General features: G+C 46.7%; 1 protein-coding gene across 1 annotated transcript in view; it reads right to left on the bottom strand.

Annotated features, from left to right (window-relative positions):
- Positions 1-8,985: 8,985 nt before the first annotated feature.
- SOX18 (SRY-box transcription factor 18) overlaps positions 8,986-26,182 on the bottom strand; it is a 49,351-nt gene continuing 32,154 nt past the window's right edge. The window contains exon 2 of the mRNA XM_069650842.1: positions 8,986-11,901. Coding sequence (XP_069506943.1) covers positions 11,042-11,901 — 860 coding nt within the window. The 3' untranslated portion in view covers positions 8,986-11,041. The remainder of the gene's footprint in view (positions 11,902-26,182) is intronic.

Raw genomic sequence — 26,182 nt, 5'->3', positions numbered from 1 at the left:
ACCACAACCCCACTACCAAGACCCAGCCTCCCAGATCACCTAAACCCATGGTACACAAAACTAACGACAAACACCCCCAGCCTAAAGCAACCAGAACTACTCCACTAAGTGGCCCACCAACTATAAATACTCCCACTAAGGAACCCAACCCTCCCATTAGTTTCAAGAATGCACTCATCAATGCCCGCTCCCTCGGAGCCCACGCCATTGATATTCACGACCTCATTATCGAACTTAACCTTGACATGCTAGTAATCACAGAAACCTGGTTACATCAAGCATCAGGCCCTCTGCTAGCACTGGCTATTCCGCCAGACTACACCATTCTCAGATCTGATAGAACCACCACTCCAGGAGGCGGTGTAGCCATCATTGCTAAAAACACTATCAAACTTAGATCAAGCTCCATTGAAATAATATCAGGATACGAATTACTACTCGCCAAACTCTCATTGAATGAAAACACCACAATCAACATAGTGGTCATCTATAGAACCCCTAGCACAAACAGCCACCCAGAAACAGACATCCCTCTAATACTGACGCCCCTCATCAAACCCAAAACGAAATGTATCATCATTGGTGATTTGAATTTAGGTTTCAATGATAACCAAGACCCCAAAGCAACCGCCCTAATCCTGGCACTAAATGACATGAATTTCCACCAACACATCAATGTCCCCACCCACACCAAGGGCAGAACCCTCGATTGGATCCTCACCCTCAACACCAACATCACCTTAGGCCCGATCACCGCACTGAATTGGACAGACCATTACTGCATAGAATTTACTATCACCAACGACGATCCCTGCACACCCAAGAACGTAGCTATGGACTTCATCGAAAGCAGAAACTCTAAAAAGCTCACAGCTGAGAACCTCGACCCCACCTTGAACAAACTGCTAGACACCCACTCAATCCCCAGCAATGACCCCACAATTATCGCTGAGCACTACCACAAATGCCTCTCCACAGCGATTAACACCATAGCACCTGTAACCTCCAAACTAAAGCGCCTCAACAAAAAATCCAACTTCTGGTTCAACGAGGAATTAATCGTCCTTAGAAGGAAAAAACGCTCTCTCGAGCATGCCTATAATAAACATCCCTCCCCGGACTCAGCCAAAGCATTCAAAGACGCTAACACCCTCTACAAATCAGCCATCATTTCACACAAAGCCAACGCATACAATGCTCGCATCAACAATGCAGCATCCGACTCCAAAGAGCTTTTCACTATTCTTAGAGAACTTGAAAATCCACTTCCTACCGACACACCCATAAACACAAGCAAAGAATGGTGTACCACCATACAAGATGCTCTTGCCTCCAAAATCTCTATGTTACAAAACAAAATCAACTCCAAAAAATCACTCCTAGCTACAAAAAACCCCTGCCTCCCTAATCACTGTATCCCTTCCAGCGACAACTCCAACCCCCCCTTCCAATTCACACCAGTCACCCACAATCTCGTGCTCGACACTATCTCCAAACTAAAAGCATCCAACTGTAAAGGAGATACTGTCCCAGCCAAACTAGTCAAAGCCTGCGCACCTACACTGACCACCCTCATTACGAAATTTGTCAATGCCTCATTCAAGTCCAATACAGTCCCGACTTGCATTAAAGAAGCCTGGGTCACACCACTTCTTAAAAAACCAAATCTAGACCCCACCATTCCAACTAATTATCGCCCCATAACCACGGTCCCATTCTTACTCAAAATCATCGACAAACTAGCCTATAACCAAATTCAAACCCATCTAGAATCTAACCAGCTCCTCGGCACCAGACAATCAGGCTTCAGGCCTAACCACAGCACTGAAACAGCTCTCTTGGACCTTAAAATCCAGATGGATGCCATTAGAGACTCAGGGAAACTTTGCATTCTCCTGCTTTTGGACCTCTCAGCCGCGTTCGATTTGGTGGACCACGACAAACTCTGCAACTCACTTGCCCGTGAATTTAACTTCTCTGGGGCAGCCACTGCCTGGGTGAAATCATTCTTAACCGACCGCACCTCCAGAGTGTCTATAGGCAAAGAAGCAGCCAACCCCATCCCAGTCCCCATAGGAGTGCCCCAAGGCTCTTGCCTTTCTCCCACGCTGTATAACGCATATACCAAGCTTCTGTTCTCAGCACTTGACAACATGGGTGTCACATACACAAACTTTGCGGATGACACCCAGATCCTTATTCCCCTTACAGGCAACTATGACCAGGACACCTTAACAATCAACAAAATTTACGCCATCATACAAAATTGGATGGCATTAAACAGCCTATGTCTCAACGATGAGAAGACGGAAGTCCTCATCGTAGGAGCTCCAGCCAAATTAGCTACCCTGCAGCCAGAATATTCAACCATCAACATCGACGGTACCAATATTCCAGTGTCTAAACAAGTAAAAACACTGGGCGTGTACTTCTATGCCAGCCTAACCATGACTAAACAGATCAATGCACTTTCCTCTTCCACGGCCTACACTTCTAAATTAATTGCACTCAGCCGACAATTTCTGACCCCAGCAAACTGCCTCACCCTGGCCAGAGCACTGGTACTATCGAAATTGGACTACTGTAATGTTTTACTACTGGGCACCTCCAACACTAACCTAGCTAAAATGCAACTCTTGCAAAACAAAGTCCTGAGGGCAGCGCTAGGCATAAAAAAATCAGATCACATCTCCAAGACCAGGAAAGATGTACACTGGCTCCCCATCAAAGCCCGCATCATTTTCAAAACACTATGCATCACCTACAAATGTATTACAAAAAAAGGACCTATCTATCTCAATAACACTCTGCACCCTAAAACTAACATAAGACTACTGAGATCCAAAAACAAACTCCTCCTGGACCCCCCCCGATTCAAAACCACAAGAGCAGGGGGCAGCAGCTTCACCACCTTAGCCCCCAAACACTGGAACTCCCTACCTATCATCATCAAAAAAGCATCCTCCTTCACGATCTTTAAAAAACAGCTTAAAACCTGGTTATTCAACCAATATTAGCACCCAAGGATAGGACACCTTCCACCGGATACTGTTGTAAATACTTAGGCCACTGTTTAGTGTTGTTAATATATTGTAACCTATATCATGTAATGTAACCAATGTAATGTTTGAACATGACTATTTTCTGAGCTGTCTTATAACCTCGCCGTGACACCTGAGGGTCTGGGCGTGTAACAAATAAATAAAATAAAATAAAAATAAAAATAATGTTCTCCCACGAAGGAGAGTCTTCACATGCTGGATGTAAAGAGAGCAGTTGAGATTTATTTGGCGAGGACTAGGCACCTCATTTTTTTTAATGTTTGTCCATACAGCATGGGTAAAAAGCCGACTATGACAAAGTCATAGTTGAGAGATTGGGAAGCCCTGGTGTCTGGGGACCATCGCCTACTTCGTGATGCTAGCCTGGGAGTTGGTATACCGGGGGTCCTCAGGGGTCTTGACCCCAGATTTACCCACGACAGATATGACCTGCATAATCCCCTGCAATTCTCAGCATAGCTCAGAAGACGTGTCATGCAGTCTGGAAAGGGAAACCAGTGGAACCTGGGGCGCGCCACTCACAAGCCTATAGTGAGGCCTCCGGCGCTGCATCTCATCATTGGTAAAAGTCCAGGATCCGGCATGATATGTATTCTTTTATTGTTTCTTTATAACACACTTAATACTAGAGAGTGCTTTCTAGGCGCGTGATCGGGATTCAAACCTGTGTTGCACAGTCTTGCCTTGCTTCAGAGCTATCCTTACTCCCCATATGGGAGGCTTTCAGAGTCAGCCCCTTCTGAGGAGATGGGGGCTCGCTGACGCTATGACATGTCAATAGATCATGCCAAGAAAAAACCTGAGCAGCAGCCCATCTGCATGGGACCATCCAGGCCTCCAGTGGGCACAGTAGAGATGGCGCCTGGCTCAAAGCTTGCAGACAGCCTCTGTATGGCCTCAGTGTGGGAAAAAGCAAAATGCTTGTGGTAATGGGAGAGTCTTCCCGTGATGAAATGACTTGTGCTCCACAGGAATAGAGGCATGAGTAGTGACCAAATCGCCTACTCAGGCCCACACTACTTCTAAACCAGCCGGGATCCACATCATAAAGTTGAAACTGGCAGAGCACGACAGGTATACCGTCTTCTCCTCTTTTGGTGATGTGGGCCGTGGTCAGGTAATCTCTTATGGAGGGGTGTGAGGTGAAAGCAGTGGCAACCCAAATAACTTAAGTACAGTGGTCCAAAATAAAAGAATGCCTAGTCAATATTCAGTAAAAATATAGCCTTTTAATTATACACTAAAAATTAAATCAAGTAACTAGACTACACTTGTTAAACCCACCCCTGTAACAGAAAACTAAGCAAAGGGTATAACAGGGGGGCTTAAAAGTCACTATGGTACCAAAGGTGGCCCAGGGGGGAAGGGCCTCTTCACAATACCGTAATCTTGTCTTTGATGGCTCGACAGCCTCGAGCTGGGTTTCTTGGTGCTTTATCTGCAATCAAGCCGAGGACAAGACATTTCAAACTGAGGTGATCCCACTGGCAAGCAGCATATAGTTGGTTTAATGGTGCAGGCTGCCAAAGGGTTGAGTCAGCGTTTAAAACAGTGAGACAATGTCTTCCACTTCGTTCGGATAGTGGTTGAGTTGGTGGCGAATTCGATGACTTCCAGGAGGTCGAGTGAGAGCTTCAATCTTTTGCTTCCACAAAGGTCAAACCTGCGGTCGTGTAGCTCAAGACGTTCCGGGGCAATGGGTGGAGCCAGAGACTGGATGGCTCGAGTTGCAGCAAGCGGTTCGAAGTTTGCTTAGCATGCCAAAAGCCGCACCGCAGGTCATGTGGCAGCTCGGAGGTGGCGAGCACAGTCAAGCCATTTCCAAGACATCTCGAGGCAGTGACACAGGATTGCAGCTGCTTCTGGTCTTCTGAGCTGTTGGAGTCCCAATCTAGGGGCTCCCGGACAATGTAAGTGCTTTTGTCCTGCCCTCGCACCACAGGGAGTTTGGCTGGCACTTACACAGGATCCTTTTCCTCCAGAGAACATGAGACTGGTTCCAGTACAGAAAGCAAAGCTACATTAGTCCACCGGCAGTTCACAGCCACTATTTCCTGGAGTTGTGTAGGGAACAGAGCTCTCCTCTGCCTTGGAAACCTTCTTTCTTGACCTCACTGGTGGAGGACTGTGGAGTGGGCTGCACTACAAACAGAGATCCAAAAGTGTATCCTGTTTCTACTGATAGGCCACAAAGTAATCAAAGAATGAGGGCTGTCTCTCTCGTTACAAAGACACAATATATACAGGGGATTGGTCCAGAGCAAGTCTGCTCAAAGGGTGCAGGTTGATGTAACAAGGGCCTTCTGCCTCTGACGTCACATGCAGAGTGCCTTGCATGCAGGAAATGAGGGAACAGGAAAGGAAAGAGAGCCCAACAGAAATCAAGATGGGGGCCCTTTTTCTTAGTCCACCTCTCTACTCAAGCTACTCTAACGCTGCTCCCTTCCGCAGCCTGCTAACTTCAAAGGGACTCCTGTGGTCAGCACCCAGGTGTGAGAGTGGATTTGCCATATCAGTGCTGCCTCTGAAGCACTGGTTACCATGTGACCTCCTGCGGGAAGCTCCTGTGTCCTGATAGGAGGTGTCTTTTTCCACACAATGATCAAAGAGACAGCATCCTCTCCATTGTTCTATGTAGCAACTGTGGAGATTGTCAGGATACACACCAATAAATACATCAGTACTGTGATTGCTGGGCCCTTCTCACGCAGGTGACACTAGTGCGATATCCAATTGTTGTGGCTGTGTAATCGTCTTCTCTTAGCATTCCCTATGTCATAACCAGGGATGGCTTATATTTACAGATTTACTGCCACCAGACCGACTAAAGCATACAATTATTATAATTTAGATCCGAGATGCAGAAAATTAAAAAGCAACCTCTGAATGCAGGTACTTTGCATACCAAAACCATTGAGGAATGCACATGTGACCTTTGCCCCTACCCTGTAACTGCAGAGCTGGCACTCAGGGTACCAGTAGGCTATCTCAGCAAAGGAACATGTTTACACTATAATTTTGGCATGGAGCATTTTTGAAAGGTGGTTTTAATTGGCAGACTCCCTTTCAGAAACCGAATGAAGAATTATCGGCATCATTTTATGGATTAAATATAAAAAATACTATGGCAATTGCACCCTAACCAGATGGCATTCTGTCACGCTATCTTAATTATTTAATAGTTTTTCTTCAGTCAGGCAATTATTTAAATAAGGAAATGCAGCAGAGTTACTGCATGAAATACAATGTATGAATGACCACATATAATCCTCAAGCATGTACTTGATCCTGAGAATGCATGCCACCTAAACCCCAAATGGGAGGGTATGGACACTCTCTTCCTCGGCACCAGCACTTACATTTTACATTCTGTTCATCCAAGTGTTCAAAGGGTTGAAACCTAAATTAAAATGGGTCTATGTAAAAGATCAAAATTGTTTAACTGCTACACCTGTTCCGTGTGAGAAGCTATTGCCAGTGGTTCTGATTAATTCAAAGCTTTCTATCCATCACTCTTCGGTGTTGCAAAGTCAACCTGAGAGGGATCGGTGAACCCAAAAGTGCATCCTGAGCTTGCCCTTCCCAGAGATCCGAGCGACACGCCACTGATGACCCCCAACGAGGCAGAAGCGTGGTCCAGTTTCCTTGCGGCTGCTTCCAGGAAGGATGCGACCTGGCAGTTTGGCCTGGATGGCCCCTTCAGGGTGGGACCGAGCCTCAATTGAATATGGTTTCTCCACTTCTGTAATGGCACAGCAAGCTGAAAGATGCTGACTGTGATGTGGTGGGAGGCAGAGCCTTCTGTGAGGCCGGCAGTAAGCTATTTGATGATGATTGCTAGTAACACAAGTAATTGCTATGGCCATACTCTTCACGGAGTGGCATTGGTTATCCATCTCCCACTCATATATCCCTCTATTCCAACTTCCACTGAAACATGTGATGGACACCCCGCCCGTCGCATTACCCTCAAGAGTGTGTGGATTCCGCCAGAAATGTTGCAGCGGGCAAAGTGGTGTGGATTCCCGCTTCAGTTGTACGCATTCTTTCCGATTACACCTGTGCTGTATGACGGATTCAGATCCTGTTGCTTTAAACTCCGCCCTGCGTGATAACATGTTATCTTACCTGTTTTTCATTTCAACACCATTCGCAAGATCAAAACGCCCTTCCAAAATTACTCTACATGTCTTAAAAAACAAAAAAATAAAAAGATTCCTCTTTAATTGTCATGCTGCATCCAGTATCAATGTGGAACAGTGTCCTAAATTACTGCACCTGCTGGTGGCTGCCAGGGTCACAATAGGCCGGCATTGGAAAACGAATACAACTCCGGACATCTGGCAATGGTGGTCCATAATATGGTTCGGAGCAGCCATGGAACAAATGGGGGCCTCCCTCAGGGCTGAGATGCCGAAATAGTTTGAGCTGTTGGGACCCATTTATTCATTGTGTACAAAGGATGATTTCCTGAACATATATCACAGGCCTGGTGATTTGAGATCCTTCACACTATTGTAGATCTCACCGCAGGGACCTAGAATGCTTAAGCAGAGCTGCACTGACATGGAAATTGGTGGTGAATTTGGGCCATTCGCCTAATACCGCTGTGAACCCACTGTGTCTGGGATAAGTGTATAATGTTATCATTTTGATAACTTTAAATGGATCCTTCATTGTGCTGCTCTATGAATAATAGTGAGGTTACCTATTACTGCCGGAAGTGTCCCCGGATATGTTAATACTCTGTAACCTTTAAAACTAAGTAAACTTGGGATGGTGAAAAAGATATGGAACAATATCCGTGCTGTGGTAAGTTACAATAAATACCTGTTTGAAAATACCCACTTCCATGAGCCTAGTTACGGTCACGGATGATAAACTAGAATGCATCTTGGTGACCAAAACAGCACAAAAAGGCATGTCTGTCTTTGGCCAACAAAGCCAAGTTCAGCAAATCACAGTTCAGCAAAGCCCAGTTGCAGCAAGCCTAGTTCAGCAAAGCCCAGCTCAACAAAGTCCAGTTCAGCAAAGCCCAGTTCAGCAGTGCCAGTTTAGCAAAGCCAGTTCAGCAAAGCACAGTTCAGCAAGCCCAGTTCAGCAAAGCCCAGTTCAGCATATCCCAGTTCAGCAAAGCCCAGTTTCAGCAAGCCCAGTTCGGCAAAGCCCAGCTCAGCAAAGCGCAGTTCAGCAAAGCCCAGTTCAGCAATGCCAGTTTAGCAAAGCCAGTTCAGCAAGGCACAGTTCAGCAATGCCAGTTTAGCAAAGCCAGTTCAGCAAAGCACAGTTCAGCAAGCCCAGTTCAGCAAAGCCCAGTTCAGCAAATCCCAGCTCAGCAAAGCCCAGTTTCAGCAAGCCCAGTTCGGCAAAGCCCAGCTCAGCAAAGCGCAGTTCAGCAAAGCCCAGTTCAGCAATGCCAGTTTAGCAAAGCCAGTTCAGCAAGGCACAGTTCAGCAAGCCCAGTTCAGCAAATCCCAGCTCAGCAAAGCCAAGCTCAGCAAAGCCAAGCTCAGCAACGCCAAGCTCAGCAAAGCCCAGCTTAACGTGGCATTAGTCAGAATGTTTGCTTTAAATCCTAGAAAGTGCAATATGGGCGTTCTTCGACGAACATGTGCATGGTGTGGCAAGGAGGTTTTCCTAGGCGCAATATTCGGCAGGAGACTTGTCCCCGGGGGCGTGAAGATAGGGCTGTTGAATGGGGAGACCGCCAGGTCTTCATTGCTTAAAATGGTTCTCCAGATCTGCTGGTGCCACAAGGAGGGGGCGAGGACTGAGATGCCCTGGCCTCCCTCATGCGTAAAGATGGTCATATGCTCCTGGCAGCCCCCGGCTTCTGTTGGTGCCTTGATTTTGAGATGAACACCAGTAATGAAAGGCTGCAGGTGGAGCTGCCTGCGGGTACACAGATGGGATCAGGGACATCTCAGTATCAGAAGCCTTTAATGCATGTTTGCCAAAAACCACAATTTCTCCAATTGTTGTACATTTCCCCCCAATGGTTGAAAATCCACCATTGCTCTCGCCACCCCACTTTTTGGCCTCCCTATCCTCCAACACAACTCGACGAATGCTACATTACTGCCAAAGGTGTACACGGGGCGCGTCATGGCCACATTGCGCTGCCATGGTCGCCCTTACTGAGCGGGCCGGACTACAAAATACACAGACAATCACATAGAAATCACAGAAACAATTGTTTTGTAAAAATATAGTCTCATACCTGTGAGAATATCATATGTAAAAAATAAAATGCATAGAAAAGAAACAAGGGACCCTGAAAATACTTGGCAGGGCCACACCCCCAGTGAGTGTGTGTGAACAGCCTGGGATGCCTTCCGCGCAGTAGGTGGAGGGTATTATCCATATGTCCTCGCAATCTGGCCAGTGGCTGACAGTCTTCAGCAGAGGTGTGCAGGCAGCGATCAATCGCCAACGGTTCATGCCTTTCCCAGCAGGTCTCAAGGCAAGGGAAGGCCCACCTGGAGGCGATGGAAGACCAGTCAGACCTTCTCCTCCTCAGAAGGGACGGTCTGCCTCAGTGGCATGAGTGCCAGAGGAAGCCCACTATGTCACCCTGAAAGCTTGCAAAATAAAAATGTGAAAACCTAAAAAAGCTATCCACTTCCAACATTGCTGGCTGCCTGCTTATATATTTATTTTATAGCGCAACAGACCACACATTTTCTCCGTCTGCTATGGTACTCCCCTGCGTAGCTAACCTTTGAAACTTTAAGAGCAATTCCCAAATAGGGTAAACTAGCAATTAAGGATTTTGGGAGAGTGGTCCCCATTTTGAGAGCCTATCACTATTCATTTTGAGATTGCCCAGGTTTGTGACAAGGGCACAGCGCTGTAGAGCTGGATACGACTAAAAGAAGACCCGGGGCAGGAGTGAGGAGCGTGGTTTGGTAAGTTTGAGAGGGCATAGACATGGGAAGATTGAGATGACCTTGATGAGAGAGTTTGGGCAACCCATAATGACCCATTGTGGGTGGGAAGACCCTGGCTGAAGAGAGTGAGAGAACCATGACTGTAAAAGAAAAGCCATGGCTGGAAATTGTGCGTGTGAGAGTCCCCAGGTCTGGAGATTGTGAAGGACCTGCTGTTGCTGAGACACACACAGTGTGCGAGCTTGCAATGACCGAGGCTAAGAGGACCATGACTGCAAAGAAACCTAGGGATGGAAATTGTGTGTGAGGCTCACATCTGGAGACGGTGAAAGGATTCATGGTTGTTTAGAAACACAAAGTGGGAGAGCATGAGATGAGCCAGGATTAGGAGAGGGCACGCAGCTGGTAAGTAGACCAGAAGACCCAGGGATGGTGATCTTGAGGCGACCCACAGTTGTTCCCTTTAGGTTGCATGCAAGGATGGACGGTGTGTTTTGCCCCTAACTTTAAGAGGTTCCATATACATGAGTTTGTAGATCACCGCAGACTGTTTCCAAGACCTGGGCTTGTTGGTATGACCCCGGCTTGCTGAGTTTGAGGACCCACTGATGTTGAGTTTGAGAGGACGCAGGCTGATATGGTTTAGGACCCAATTTGGTCGAGTATGAGTGGACCCAGAGTTGCTAAGGTTTAGAGACCAAGGGTAGGGGTCTCCAAGTCTCAACCACACCAGGATTTCAGGTAAATTACTGACTATGCAAATAAATCCCATTTAGAGTCACTGTATTGAAATGTATGTTTGTGCATATCTTGAAAGTATGGGATGGATTCTGCTCTTGAGGACTGAACTTGAATCTAGCAGACCTAGCAGTGCCTGATTACTTTTAACATTGTATATATTGACCTTTTGCTTCACTGCTTTGGAAACAGTAGATACATGTAGAATACATTGTAGCTAGTGAGATTAGCATTTTAATAAGCCTCGCATGGAATGGTTCGGTCTATATAGGATGGTGCTGGTGAGTAAAATGATCATGACATTCTGAAGGCGGCCACAGGCTGGTCACACTCCTCTCCGGGGGGCTGGCCCTAGCCTGTGATGCAAGTACTATAGTAGACAGCACTGCTGGCATCGGACAAGGCCGAGATCAGGCTGTTGTCCTCACATGACAGAGTTCTGGGGGCTAGCTTGGACAAGGCGATGTGGTAGCCTTGTCCCGGCGCCTCGGCACGAGTTCTGCTCATATTCAAATACTGATCGAACTCATTTCGGTCAACATCGGTCCAAAATTCTGCTTGGTTCAAATGGTCGACATTTTCCACCTGCTGGGCCTCGGGTGGTGGGGAGAGCTGGCCCTGGCCGGTAGAATGGCCGCTTGGTTGTCCGGGGCAGAGCTGGTTGTAGTAGATACTAGATGGGTGAGGAGTCCTCATGCTGTCTGCCAGGTTGAGCTGGGACTGAGTGTAGGGCACAGCCAGGTCTCCAAGCATGCCCTTCTCTGGGGCATACTCCAGTGGTGGAGGCGGCGGGTGGTGGTAGCCTCTGAAGGGCAGCATGTGGCAGTCCTCTTGCATGTGCGGCGGAAAGAAGGCTGGTTCGCCCTGCTCCAGGACATCCAGGGGGGACATCTCTGGCGTGGGCAAGCCATAGCTCTCAATCTCTGAGCCCATGGAGTGCAGCTCCCGGAAGTGAGTGAGTACCGGAGGCTGGAGGTGCCCAGGCTGGCTGCCACGGAGGTGGTGGCCCAGGCCGAAGACATCACTGCAAGGCTGCGATAGGCTGTGCAGAAGGATGTTGGGCTCGATGCGTTTCATCTTTTTGGCCTGCTTCTTCCTCCGGGGCCGGTACTTGTAGTTGGGGTGGTCCTGAAGATGCTGGACCCTCAGTCTCTCTGCTTCCTCCACGAATGGACGCTTGTCTCCGGTGCTCAGGGCTTTCCACGACTGACCTGTGATCAAGAAAGCGCAAAGAGATGTTATGCATCTCCTGGTTTACATTTAATGCACAATAGACTCCAACATTTTATCTAAATGAAGAAAAAAACAACATTGACTTATCTAATGGAAAATCAGGAGAATCCCAAAAACACAATAGTACTTTATAGGCTGGTAGGGCTGGGAAAGGTCCAACCCAGCTGAATAGCTCCTTGTCAATGATTCCAGTTCTGTACTTTCCTTTTATAAGTGATTGTAGTCGGCTACCATAATCCACTAGGTTTCGCTTTAAAACATGACGAAAATCCCAGTTTGTAATGGTTTGGCCAGTGGAAGCAAAGTAATAGAATTATGGTGGTCCACTGACAAGGATCTAGTCTCTGTCTCCGGGTCAGCCCTGTGTTGATGTCACCTGACGTTATAGTGCCATCATTTTGGGAACCATCTCCCAAAATGTTTGAACTAAAGGGAAAACTGACACAGATCTTCCACTAAAGCAGTTGACTCTTACAATATTTGAGATACCAATGTTCAATCCAGATATGTGTAATTATCACTCTGGTAGGAGGGCCAGGGTGCCTCCCAGCCAATCAGAAAGCTCAGAGCGGCATGTTCTGAACCACATCGGAAGCAGGAGGCAGACATCTTCCCTGCCACCGGGCATCAAGTAAGTGCTCCCACGCCCGACTTATTAGGAGATTCGTTTTTCTTCGCTGGCACCAGGAATACTTAGTGCTCGTGCCCCCTCCCTGCAGCAGTAATGGCTGCCATGGGAAGGGTGAACGGACTACGTGCAGTTTCCTTATCCCTTGTCCATGACGCCATCTTGTGTTGTAGTCTAGCCATATCTGAACTTAAAAAAATAAATATTAGCATCCTGGAAAAACAGGCCAGGATGCAAGTAGCAATAAGCCCCTCAAGCATACCTGCCTACATTTGAAAATCAAAATTCCTGATAGTTATGCCCCGCCCACAGCCACACAAGACTCCGTCCATTTACACACATCTCCGCCCACACGCCCCGCCCACCTGTCAAAAAGGTAAACTCGGTTGTTGTAGCCTTCAGTTTGCTTACTATAGCATTGAAAATAATTCATTCAATGCTATAGTAAGCAAAATGAAGGCGGCGCCACAGCAGAAATAATGCTGATTTCAATCCAATGACATGGATTGAAAGCAGCATTATTATACTGGTGTAGGCAGTGGGCGCGAACATTTTGCGCCGTTTCCGGGTGCCATCATATTCTCCACCTGATTGGCTGACGGGACCCGGAAAGAATCTCAAAATTCCTGACATTCAAGGGACTTTTCCGGCGACCCGGAAAAATGCTTATGATTACGGAGTCTCTGGAAAAATTCCGGAGGTTAGGCAGGTATGCCCTCAAGGCGTGGGAATTACCGGGTCTGGCAATGCCCCAGGGCTAACAGTAAGGCCCTGCTTCACTCAGGCCTGTAACATGGTTCTGGGCATTACCAGACCTACTTATGCCCCTGCCCATTGTGGTTTCTTGCTTAAATATGACTTAACGGAGTGCAATCAAAGTGTCAAAAACACTGAACTAATCGTAAGTGTTGCCCCGGAGAGTAACAATAGATTACATGTCTACTTGTAATATAGCCCCAAAGTGGGCCATCAAAATGACCCTTGTGGGTAGCTCTGAGAGGACATTTTATAATTAAACTTTGCCACTCTGCAACAAACATTATAAAACGACTAGAATAGATTGAGGACTGGAAGTCTAACATTGTTCATGTGAGGTTTTCTCCTGACTGAAAGTAAACAAAGGCCTACTTTTATCACTGATAAACACAGCATAAAGTATAAGTGAAAATCATGTTATCGGCATAGGGCCTTTGCTCTCTTCCACTTATCAATCTATGTGATTTACTTTGCAATGTCTGGTGAAGAGTTCTCCCAAAGGAGTCAATTTCAGTGTTCATTTTGGTGGCTAATTTACATATGTATATATAATCTGTTCCCATTGTCCTAAGTGCCAATGATTACTACTTCAGTGTTTTAAAAAAATTATGCCTGATCCCACTTTGTCAAAACTGGCGATGGGATTGGCCTGTTCTTATGCTTTCACAGTTTGTTTTTATTCTTTCTAAGTTTGCTCTTATGCTTGCTCGGTTTGTTTTAATGCTTTCTCAGTTTGTTCACCCAGTTTGTTGTTTATGCTTTCTCAGTTTGTTCTACTACTTTCTCAGTTTTCACATGTAAGGCAATTAAAGCACAAAGAGCTAAAGTGATCGCCCCATTCCCAAAATCCAACAATTTGTCAATTTAGGCAACTGTGAATTGACATTCACACCCGAGGAAGGGTGATCAGCCAATCAAGAGGCTGGAACAGTGGGCGAGAATACACTGTGTCCCTGAGGCCCTTCCATGTGCGGCACCATCTTGATTGTGGGAAGGCAACAAGGAGAATGCCCCCATAGCCTCCCCACGTCCCCACCCTACACCACCCCCAAAAACAAACCTTACCCTTTCCCCACCACTCCCTCCATCCACTCCATTTTATTTGGGGGCTTCCCCCAAACTCCTCCATCCCTATTATCTAGTCCCTATTCCTCACACACCCCTACCCATTATATCCTCTTAAATACACCCCCCTATATTTTCCAATTTGTTTTTTCAGCTGAAGTGTTTTGTCAAAATACTCGAAAAATGTCTGGCGATGTAACAACGTCGTACCCTGAGATGCAATGAAACAACTTGGGAGCAGAAAGGTGAAGAGGTTGTGACGGCTATTTGCTGGAGAGCCGAGAACCCTGAAAACCCTGTGAGTCGTATGTTGCCTGAGAATCCAATAGGCCCCCTCAGAGACGGCTAAACCCTACACATCCTACACATCCCGTGGTCCTGCTGATGCCTGAGAGCCCTGAAAACCCTGACAGGCTGCTGAAGCCTGAGAATCCTGCAAACCCTGAAAGTCTGCTGAACCCTAAGAATTCCGCAAACTGTTGAAAGGTTGCTGAAACTTGAGAATCCTGCAAACCGCTCAAAGGCATCCCAAGCCTTAGAATCTGGAAACCCCTGAAAGTCTGCTGAATCCTGAGAATCTGTTCAACCCTGAGAGGCAGCTAAAGCCTAAGAACACTGAAGACCTTAAAAGTCTTCTAAAGCCTGAGAATCCTGCAAACTGTTGAAAGGCTGCTCAAGCCTGAGAATCCTGCAAACTGCTCAAAGGCTGCGGAAGAAGCGTGCAAAGAAGCATGGGAATCCTTCAAACTGCTCAAAGGCTGCTGAAGAAGCATGCAAAGAAGCCTGAACATCCTGCAAACTGCTCAAAGGCTGCTGAAGAAGCCTTCAAAGAAGCCTGATAATCCTGCAAACTAGTGATAAGGCTGCTGAAGTCTGAGAATCCGGAAAGAATGTCCTCAAAGGCTGCTGAAGAAGCCTGATAATCCTGCAAAGAAGCCTGAGAATCATGCAAGCTGGTGAAAGGACGCTGAAGCCTGGGAATCCTGCAAACTGCTCAAAGGCTGCTGAAGAAGCCTGAGAATCCTGCAAACTGCTGAAGGGCTGCTCAAGAAGCCTGAGAATCCTGCAAACTGCTGAAGGGCTGCTGAAGAAGCATGCAAAGAAGCCTGAAAATCCTGCAAACTGCTCAAAGGCTGCTGAAGAAGCCTGCAAAGAAGCCTGATAATCGTGCAAACTAGTGATAAGGCTGCCGAAGCCTGATAATCCTGCAAAGAAGCCTGAGAATCATGCAAGCTGGTGAAAGGCCGCTGAAGCCTGGGAATCCTGCAAACTGCTCAAAGGCTGTTGAAGAAGCATGAGAATCCTATAAAGAAGCCTGAGAATCCTGCAAACTGGTGAAAGGGTGCTGAAGCCTGAGAAGATTGTAAACTAGTGAAAGGCTGCTGAAGAAGCCTGAGAGTCCTGCAAAGATGACTGAGAATCTTGCAAACTGGGCAAAGGCTGCTGAAGCCTGGGAAGCTTGTAAACGGTACCCAGTCATTTTACTGAAAATAAATCAGAGTGGTAAGTTTCAATGAAAAAGCCAAAATACCTAAAAAATACCATCAATGTGAATTCAATATACATACGGTAGTGGGGTAAGGGGTTAAAATAGGTGGAGATGGGTTGGGGTGGGGTTAAAAGGAGAAAAAATCCCCAGGCGGTGCAGGGGACCCCACATATAAAAAAACACTTCTGTATTTTTTCGGTATTTTGACCTTTGGTAAAATCACATATAACCCTTGTGAACTAGTGAAAGACTGCTAAAGAAGCCGAAAAATTCCAAAACTCCTGAACCTCTACTGAAGACTGAGAACCAGTTAAACCCTGTGATGCTGCATAAGCACGAGAATCAGGTAAACCTGAGCGGCTGCAATCAGAAACAGAATTGTATTACTGTCTAAGCGGCGAATAAGCAAAAAATAAATACATAAAAAAATACATCTTAAAAATCCAGTAAACGCTCAGACAATCCAGCAACACCCCCAATCCCCAACCCAAGAGGCTTCGAAAGCCTGTTAATTCTGCCAGAAAGGCTCATTTTTCCTCCATTTTCCTTCCCGATAACTTTTAGTTGACTGTCTCTCCTGATCCCAGCGATTTAAGTTTAGACCAAACATTGCTTTGAAGCCCACACTTTAGGATCTTTCTTTTGGACAGGTATTCCCTTCCAACGGGTACTAGGCCATCTTTACACGTGTGTAACTCTCATCTTTAGTCTCAGAATGCATCATTAGGGAATTTCACTGCAATGATATTCCGCCAGAGACTTCCACGTCCTCGTTTGCCCAAATGTCATGAAACTGGGGATGCTGTTTACCCCCACACTTATGCTGGTGACTTCCTAGATTGCCTTAACTGACAGTCAATAGGTTGGGGGCATCATCAACTTGATGTAAGGAGGCATGGCAGCCGAAAGCCAGGGAAGAATTAAAGACTTCCCTTTTGTAAATAAACAGTAACAGGACCTGGGACCACCATACAGAGTAAAAGGGAATTCATACAAGCCCCAAAAGAGAAGAGAGTGGGACAAAGAAATTGTAAATCGTAATTATTTGTAGAGCACTTAAACACAAGTGAAGTGATTCAAAGAGCTTCAAGGTGGGAAGGGAACAAGGAAATGCAGTCGTCATTCTTAGGCCTTGAAGATTCCAAATGATCTAACAACAATAACTAGCATAGTAGGCCAGAGGAATATCTACTAGTGAAGTGCTTGACAAAAGGTGGAGGGAGAAAGATGGGGTGAAGGGAACATCCAGATCAATAAACAATAGTACTGGTCTGGCGAACATTTCAGTTTGCTTGGTGGTTTGGTCATCCAGTGCACCTATGCATGAGTATTTCAAGCATGACCAGGCTAGGGAGGGAAGAGAGAGGGGGGACTGGAAAGACTTGCTAGGCCTAGAATATTCAAGGACGTCTAAGTGGGCAGAACAGAACAGGAAGTGTGAGGGAGGGGGGACAAGTGTGCTCAGTCCAGCAGGGGCCAGGGTTAAGTGCAGAGTGGTTTCCCCTATCATGGAGCATATTTCAGTAGTGGCAGGCAGAGTCCAGAGGCTGGAGGGAAGTGAAGAACTGGCAGGGGAACGTGGGACCTGTGAGGCTCTGGAGATGCACCAGGCGACCAGCCAGCTAACTGAGCAAGTTGGGGAAGAGAAGGAGGGAGGGAAGCAGCCAAAGAGAAGGAGGTTAACAGGGGAGAGGGAGAGAGGAAGAGAAGAGGAAGGTCTTCAGGAGTTTCCGGACCTTGAGTAGGTCTGGCTCAAGATGGAGAGAGACAGGCAAGCTGTTCCAGAGGGAGGCACCTCTGACATATAAGAAACAGACAAATAAGAATCAAGAGGAAGCTTTTCCTGTAAGACGCACTAGAGGTCTAACACAAAAGTCAGAAAATTGAGAATTTAGTTGAGGTTTGTAGACCTAGGGTCAACCATCAACCTTGAACATTAAGAAGTGGATCTGTACATTTGAAAACACATGGGGGCCCTATCGGGTTCAAATCATTGCTGGGAACATGTTTGATTACGTCTAAGTCGCACTTTGCTTCTTAACTGAAATCACAGCTGTTCCCAGTAAAGCACACTGAGACCACTTATCCTCAACTCCATGAGGTAGAAACAAAGAAGTGAGTACAATGTATGTGGTTGAATGTAGTAATTCAACTTGTGTATCTCGGATCATAAGGATCCGACCCTGATGGGCGGGGGCTAGGGGAGCTTTAAATACTGTAGATTTCCTGCTACCTCAAGGCCACCAATCCGGCACCTTCCTACAATTTTAAAAATCCACATCCTCAAATCTACAGAGCCACTGGAGGCAATGTAGTTCACAATGTGTACTATGCAAAATACTCCTACTAAGAAGGTATGCCCACACATTGCGTGGTGTGGCTGCATATGCATTTACTTACTGCCAAACAGTCCCACCGTGCAACTTGGATTGTTTTCATGCAAGGAGTCAATAATGCAAGGAAATCTGTGCTGTCCCAGTTTATGCAAAGCCCCATGGAAGCAGTCGTACATTTCTCCCACTGTGTAATCTGCCTACTTGGAGCCAAAACGATGTGGATTCCAAAGGAATCCATGGCATCTCCACCCGCATCAAGATTGCATGCAGGTGGAGATGATGTCTGATTGATTGAGGTGGAGAATGTATTCGTCTGGACACACCCCCTTCCCACTGACCGTTCCTTGAAAATCTTGGGCCTGATTCATGGAAAAGTGCACAGAGATCCTGCGAACGTCCCGCCCCGAGAACGACTCAGCGCGAGCCTGCATGCAGAAGTTTACCTGCACGCTCTGGAATTGTTCATGCAAAGTAACCGTATATGCAAGTTGCGGCTGGAACACCCCGGACAAGCCCCCACGCAAAGCAAAAACAGCCAGAAACAGCCACCTTTGCGTGCTCTCCCAGGCACAAATACATGCACCCTTTAAACAGTGCATAGGGTCCCCCACAAGCAGGCCTGCATCTCAGAGCCCCTGCGCGTGGTCCCCGTAACTGTTACTGGCACCCTGACAACATGCGTACGATGAATTGTAACTCAGGTAAAACTCAGATAATCTGCGTGTGAACCCCCATAAATAGTTCCTGCACCCTGCTACACTCCGTGCGCGCACCCCTAAATTAGATGGGAACCCTGACTGCATACACGCACCACTAAATCCGACACCAGATCTTACCTTTGCGCAGTGAATCCTGTGCTCAAGTGTCTGTATGCCTGCCTTGTGTGGCGGACAGAACGAGGGCTTTGCATGGCCATTTCCCTGCCAAGAGGTTGCACGGTCAGATCCATGAATCTGTATTGTTCCACCCAGTAGTGGGCGTGCGATGGACTCTGAGACCCGTCCTTCGTAACGCTCACTTTTTCCCTTGTTCTACTTCATTTTCTGAGTTCTACCCCCTACCATGCGCTCTGCGCAAGCCACACCCATGCTCTATGTGCTTTCTCACGCAAGTCACTCGACCTCTCACAGTGATGTGCCAAGCCTGCGCGAAGTCCCCACAAAGTATGAAAAAGTACAGCACAGTCGATTCCATGAATCGACAAACAAGACTTCAGGCGCGGTTTGGCACACAAAGTCCCTATTTTCCATGCAGATAATTCCATGATTCAGGCCCCAAATGGTTTTGCTGCCAACTAACGGTTCGTAAAAAGCATTCAAACAATGTTGCACCCATGCTTTTTATGAACCGTTAGTTGGCAGCAAAAATAACCCCCAGTGTTCAAGATTATTAGTTAGGAAAAGTCACTTCACAAATGTGCTGCATTTTGCTAAAACTAGGCACAATGTTTTTGGCATGTTCTCGTTTTCTACTACCTTATGCTAGGGTGACCAGGCGACCCGGTTTTGGCAGGACTGTCCCGAAATTTGGAGCACTGTCCCCCTTTGTTAAGATTATGTTCCCATTGGAAACTGCAGTGGTCCCAGTTTTTGGTAGTAGGTCTTCATAGCTGGCAGGCAGGAATGCTCAATCTGGCACAGAAGAAATGCTGCATTTTACAACTGAAGATAGTGTTAGTTTGTGATACTCTAGTGAAAAATTCATTATATGTGTTTATTTGAACAGTAACACTTAAAACCCATTCTCCTCCAACCGCTACCTTAGTGTAGTGCCCTGACAGCCACTTTCAAAAGTTAGTCCTACTTTTAGGTTAGTTGCCTGGTTTTTTACTTCTTTAATCTGGTCACCCTACCTTAAGCGCATGTTTGTAGTTTCATTGGAAATGGTGGGAGACTTAGATCTATGCTCACATGTACCTCCTGCCTGGTCGAAGCATGATATGATAGGTTATTTATAACGCGTTTAATACCCAGAGGTTTCTAAGTGCAGAGCCAGGAATCTAACCTGTATTGCTAAGTGTCATCTTGCTTCCAAGGAAAACACGTTACCTTTGAGCTATCCTCCCGAGACTACAGAGGCACACTTTCGACACTGAATTTGTGTCTGTGCCAGAAATTCCCTGATTTCATGATCTACTGATTGGTAAATATGTCTTGCCAATCGTTTAGTTCCTGGTTTCATGTTGGAGGAGGCAGACTTTGTTCTGTATCAGTCTGTTATTTCTTTGCTGCCGGAGGGTTTTACGATCATTATGAGACGGCAATACTGGAAAGCAGGCTCGGACTGGCCCAACCAAAAACTGCTCAAACCAGGCCAGTTTTTTGGCCCATGTGAGCCCAGTTTGATAAGTTAGTTCACCATATGGCTAGTAGTTTTGACCAGTGTTACTCAATATTTCTTTCAAATGCACACTTTGCATCACATTTTATCAAAAACCTCCCCCTTGGGTACTACTCAGTCTGCCACAAAAGGAATGAATTGCCATTTGCACCGCTGGGCCACTTTTTCATTGGTGCCCGAGGAAATGTTATGCCCCAGTCCGACCCTGTTTGAAAGGCTATCTTTGCTTTTCTTTACAGCAATTTGATGGACACGTTCTACAAATAATCATACTTCCTGTGTTCGGAGCGAGTTTCCTGGTGAGTCACGTGCCCCTGCCTTCAAGCCTTGCTAAAACGTCACTGATTCTGGATTCCGCCCTGACTTGAGTCCATAATTTGGGCGCCTTTGACTTGACATCCAATCCTTATCTCACTGAATTCAGGACCCAGTAAGCACAATAATATATGTACTATAATAGATGGATAACATATCCTTACAAAAACATATACAGCATTTTCGTTTTACATGCACGTTGTGACGTCACATCTTGAGTGCAGTGAGACTATTCAAATCACGAGTTATTGTAATAAAAAGGTACACAGGATTAGTGATCTCACAAGTCCCCAGGCGCTTCCACGGGTGCGTGATCATGAGTGATGATGCTTGATGATGCGCTCTGTGCTGGTGCAGGACATTGTCTTGGGGGATATGAGAGGGGCAAGGGGAGCAAGACAAAGATTTGGTGTATGGGGACTTTGCAGAACAAGGGCAGAGCAAGGAAAGGGATAGGGGAGGGGGAGAAAGGGAAACCAGTGAGACGAAAGATAACTGAAAAGGGGGTCAACAGTTAAATCCCAGAGCTGGAAAGAGACAACATGCAGAAAGAAGCAGATGAGAAAAAGGGCAAAAGAAAAGAGCAAAGCAGAAAGATTGGTTGAGAAAGAAAGTTGTCGACTTCAAAAAAAGGAAGGGATAAAAGAAAAGTGGTGATAAGCAAGGAAAGATACCATTTGTAAAAACAAATGAACAGTTCTAGAAATCAAGATGCAAAAAAGAAGAAAAGAAGAGAAAAAAAATTAGAAAAAGAAAAAGATGGGGAGAGGTCAATGGAATGGACTTGGCAGTGCAGGGTAACGCGAATGCATTATAGGGAATAATGTACCCCCGGGTGTACATTTAGCGGGTACTGCAAACACCTCTGAGTCCTGTCTTTCCATTATTAAACACATATGGCACACTTTACAAAAGGTGTTGTCCCCTTCCATGTTTCTTGGGCACACGCACTCAGACTAAACGCCCGCATTCTGCGCTTGGGCTGATGGAGAAAAGGGAATACTTGTTTATTTATTTGTGAGTCGTCCTCTGTCAAGCGCAGCACTTTGTAACGCCACAAGTGGAAGGGGAGAACTGGAGGGAGCTGATCTTCCCACTCTTGTCATATTCAGAGAAGGTGAGTGAAATGAGGCAGGGGGTAGGGGCGAGACTTCTTGCAGGTACAGCCAGGTACCCACTATTCATGGAACCAGCCGAGCACAGACAAGTGCCAGGCGGCATGCAGGTTCCCTACCCAGCATTCATCGACACAGGGAATGAGGCAAGCACAAAGGAGGTTCCTTGGCGCAGAGGACACAGGTAAGTGCCATGCTACAGATGGGCATCCTCAGAGAACAGCACAAGGGACTAAAAGAGCAGAGATAAGAGCACCGGGAACACGACATGACCATTGGCACACCAGGCCTGAACAGACTCAAAGCTATAACGGCCGAAGCGGGTCAACAGAGGCAAGGGCAAACTAAGTGCAGGGTAGAGGACCTGGGGGTGGAGGGATTGGGGGGCAGTGAACGGCCCCATCCCAAGTGTCAAAGAGTTCTTGAAGAGGCGAGTCTAAACTCAGTTCCTAAAACAGAGGTGGCTTTTGTTAAGATGGATTTCTGAACTCTGACCTGGTGGGCAGAGGTTCAGGAGGCCAGCCTAGTTTCTTGGAACAGGGTAACCTTCTGGACAAGCCAGACCAATCAAGGTGGCATTGGCGGCGGTCAAGACTCAGAGTAAAGGACACTTACAAATCACTCCCAGTCAGGTGTATATATATATATATATAAAAAATACAAATACATTTATTCCAGGCCTTTGAGTTTCAACACAGTAATAATCAACAGTAATACTTTAAAACTAATACAATCCTACTAAAATACATATATACAAGACAAAGTGGCCTAAAGGGTTAATGCACAAAATGGGTCCACAACCTAAAAAGGGAATGAAGCAGGCAGTGCAAAGAGTTTTTTAGCAGTTCTGCAGTAATCACAATCCTAACTGAAAGGCAGCCCAGTCCCTAAGAAGAGGGGAGGCTATTGCTCAAATGTACTTGCAATGCTGGAGCACACGGTAGTGCAGATGGGTGAAAAAACACGGTCTCTTGTAAAGTCTGTAGCAGCTCAGGAAGGTGAGTGAGGTGATGCAGAATAGGTTCCCGCTATTTGTGGAGTGTCTCCTCGAAAGGGCAGAACAGGTTCCAGGAGTTGGGAATAGTTTGATAGCTCAGACCATCTATAGAAAGGAGAGTGGCCCTCGGGGGACACTCTTGCGTAAAAAACAGGTGGATGCACTAGGAGCCACCGGTAAGGGTTGTAAGTACTCACCAACACCTGGCACACTCCGGACCACACTTCGGCAGTCAAGTCCACTTCGGGTGCTGGTGCAAATGCAGCAATTGTGCGGCTCTGTGGCTTTCAGCGGCGAAGTTACACAGATGATTCCCAAACGGGACAGTGGCGATTGCTCTGCTGCTGGTGGATAGAGCAGGCCAGTTTTACTGTAGCAGGCTTAAGGGCACAGGTGGGCACAGCAGCAAGGCACCTGCAAAGTTCGTCACCACGGCTGGGTGACAGAGTAACGGGGTGCACTCGGGTCCAGGCACTCTCTCTTTTCTTCAGGCCTGGTAAAGCCAGGAGTATGAAATTTGGTGTGAGAGTGCTGTGAATACAGAACTTGTGATGTGCCAAGTTTCAAGGGTCTCCTCGAAATGGCGGCGGTGTCAGAGCAAAGGTCCTGCACAAGCTGGTCAGCCCACTTCCGTATGCTAGTGGTAACCAGACCCACACATCCAGTGGATCCAGTGTATGGCGCAAAGTGGTTAAAAGGACAGCCAAGCCTCATCTGGGAGTCAGTGCAGGGGTGTCAAGGCTGGAGGGGTGTGGTCCTCGGGTCTGAGACCGAGGATGAGCCTCGATGCCTTGCTCTGGGTGGCCTATAACCAGTGCAGTGGGGATGTGGGGAGGCCAAGTTAGAGGATGTTGCAATAGTTCAAGATTGAGTGCTCTGGTCACCTTCACCCTATGGGAGAAACTAAGGAAAGGCAGAATATTCTTCAGAGGGTGGAGTTGAAAATATGACTTCTTAGAAACTTTCAAAATCCGATGAGCAAAGGAGACTTCCTCACCTATGCAGCCAGAGTCAGCGAAGAGCCCGTAGAGGAGAGCCAGGAAAAAGGTAATGCGGTAGAAACGGAAGAGCCAAAGTAGACTATTTCAGACTTTGCTGAATGAAGACATAAATACGCATCGATCATCCTGACTATACGTGAAGGAGGTGTGATTTAATCAGGCTTGGCACTAGCAAGGATCCACGATGCAGCCGGAAAGCAAAATGGCAATCATCAGCGGAGGTCTGCAGAGAGCAGGAGAAGGCAGAGATGAGATCATTCAGAGGAAACATAAGTATTAAAAAGCCTGGGGAAGAGGGTGGAGCCTTGAGGGATGTAACAGTTTTTTAATAGATAATAGGCTTGGATAGAAAGGTGCCAAAACTGCCCTTGGTCCCTCTGTCAAAGAAAAATGCCTCTGATGTCAAAGTAATTTTTCAAGTGGTCTAAAAAGAGTTGAATGATTGAAAGTGTGATAGGAAGAGGATAGATCAAGAAGGATAAGGATAGAAGGGTTATCATTGAGTGACTGTAGGAGGTTGCCGCCCATGAAGAAAGGCCGATTCACTACCTCCCAAAGGTCGAAACCCAGATTGTTGGTCGTATAATAGGCCTTTACTTTCTAAAGTAGGCCAGGAGTTAGGAGATAGCCATCTTATCAAGGATGTTACATGCCGTGATTGCAATAAGGAGGCCGTTGGCCATGACCAGATGGTCATCTTTAAATCGGGTGGAAGATATCAGCGAGAAAAACGCTGTTGCACAGGGAAGCCTAAGAGGGTTCAAGTTTGTTGATGTTGTCTTTAATGGTACTGACTGGATAAGGGGCAATTTGACCCTTGATGCCTATTTTTATTTACAGACATAATGATATCAGTTGAAGAGCCTGGATTGAAGGAAGAGAAACAGAAGAAGGCCCAGTGGTTTTGTACGGAGGGCGAGTGAAGGCCAGGTATTGGAAATCAATGGGGCCTGACTCTTCGAGAGATTTTCAATTCAAGAAGGCAGACAACCTGTCAAGTAGGGCTTGATTTACCATCAGTATTGTGAAGTATGCATCAAGAGAACCCATCACTCCACAGATCCTAAACACATCTGTACATTTTTAACAACCAGGTTATGCATCTGCTGTGCAGGAAGGCCTTCTTTTTGTGCTTGATGGTGACACACTAGCATTTTAGGTGGCAAAGCGAAGACCGCTTGTCCTCCCTGGACTTAGCCGGGGAACTGAATCAATCCTGGTGTCTGCAGTTGATGACCTGGTTCAGATCGTGGATCAGGGTGGTGTTGTAGCCCTGATCCTGCTTGACCTTTTTGATGCATTTGGCACCGTTAATCATGGCATCCTTATGGGGAGGTTGTCATCGGCAGGTATTTCCGGCTCAGTCCTGCACTGGTTTCTGTAATTTCTCTCTGGTCGCTCTCAGTTTCTGTTTCTTTCCCCATTCACTTAATCTGCTATGCCCCTCACGTGTGGTGTACCTCAGGGCTCTGCTCTTTCTCCTCTTCTGTTTAATGTATACATTAAGCCTCTGGTGCAACTGATAGACTCCTTTGGTTTTCAATGCTATTTGTATGCAGATGACATGCAAATCCAGGTGCACCTCGATGTTTCTCTTTCGACTACTGCTGAGTGTTTTCGTTCTTCTTTGTCGGCCATCCACTCTTGGATGAGCAACAACTGGCTTTGCCTTCATGGTGAAGAAATTGAGGTGTTGATAGTTGATTCCTCACCAGAGACTTTGGCCTGGTCTTCAGCTTTTTTGCCTGATGAACTTGGCCCTTTCCCACGGACTTCTCCAATGGTAAAGAACTTGGGGGTAAAGCTCTCCACTTCGTTGTCTATGCAGGCCCAGGTGAGCACAGTATAACAGTCTGTCCACTTTAAACTGGGGATCCTGCATAAAACCCTGCCTTACCTTCCTCCTCGTCTTTGTCCACTGATTATTTCCTCCCTGACATCAAGGACATTGGACTATTGAAATTCCCTCTATCTTGCGCAGGCAGCATATCTCTTACATCGCCTGTAAATTATTCAAAATTCTGCAGCTATGCTAGCTGTCTGAGCCTCCCGCTACTCTCCCGCCTCTCTTATTTTGAACACGGCTTCACTGGCTTCCAGTGCAGAAGAGTATCAAGTTTAAAGCCCTTTGTATTGTACATCAGGCTTTTATAAAGCAGGGCCTGAATTCCTTTGGGTCAAATTTGTTTAATATGTTCCCTCACGCTCCCTGCGCTC

Source organism: Ambystoma mexicanum, chromosome 3p (assembly GCF_040938575.1).
Source record: "Ambystoma mexicanum isolate Mex_15411 chromosome 3p, UKY_AmexF1_1, whole genome shotgun sequence".
In the NCBI taxonomy this organism is placed as follows: Eukaryota; Metazoa; Chordata; class Amphibia; order Caudata; family Ambystomatidae; genus Ambystoma; species Ambystoma mexicanum.
Note: the sequence above shows the minus strand (reverse complement) of the source record. Positions and strands in the feature narration are given on the sequence as shown.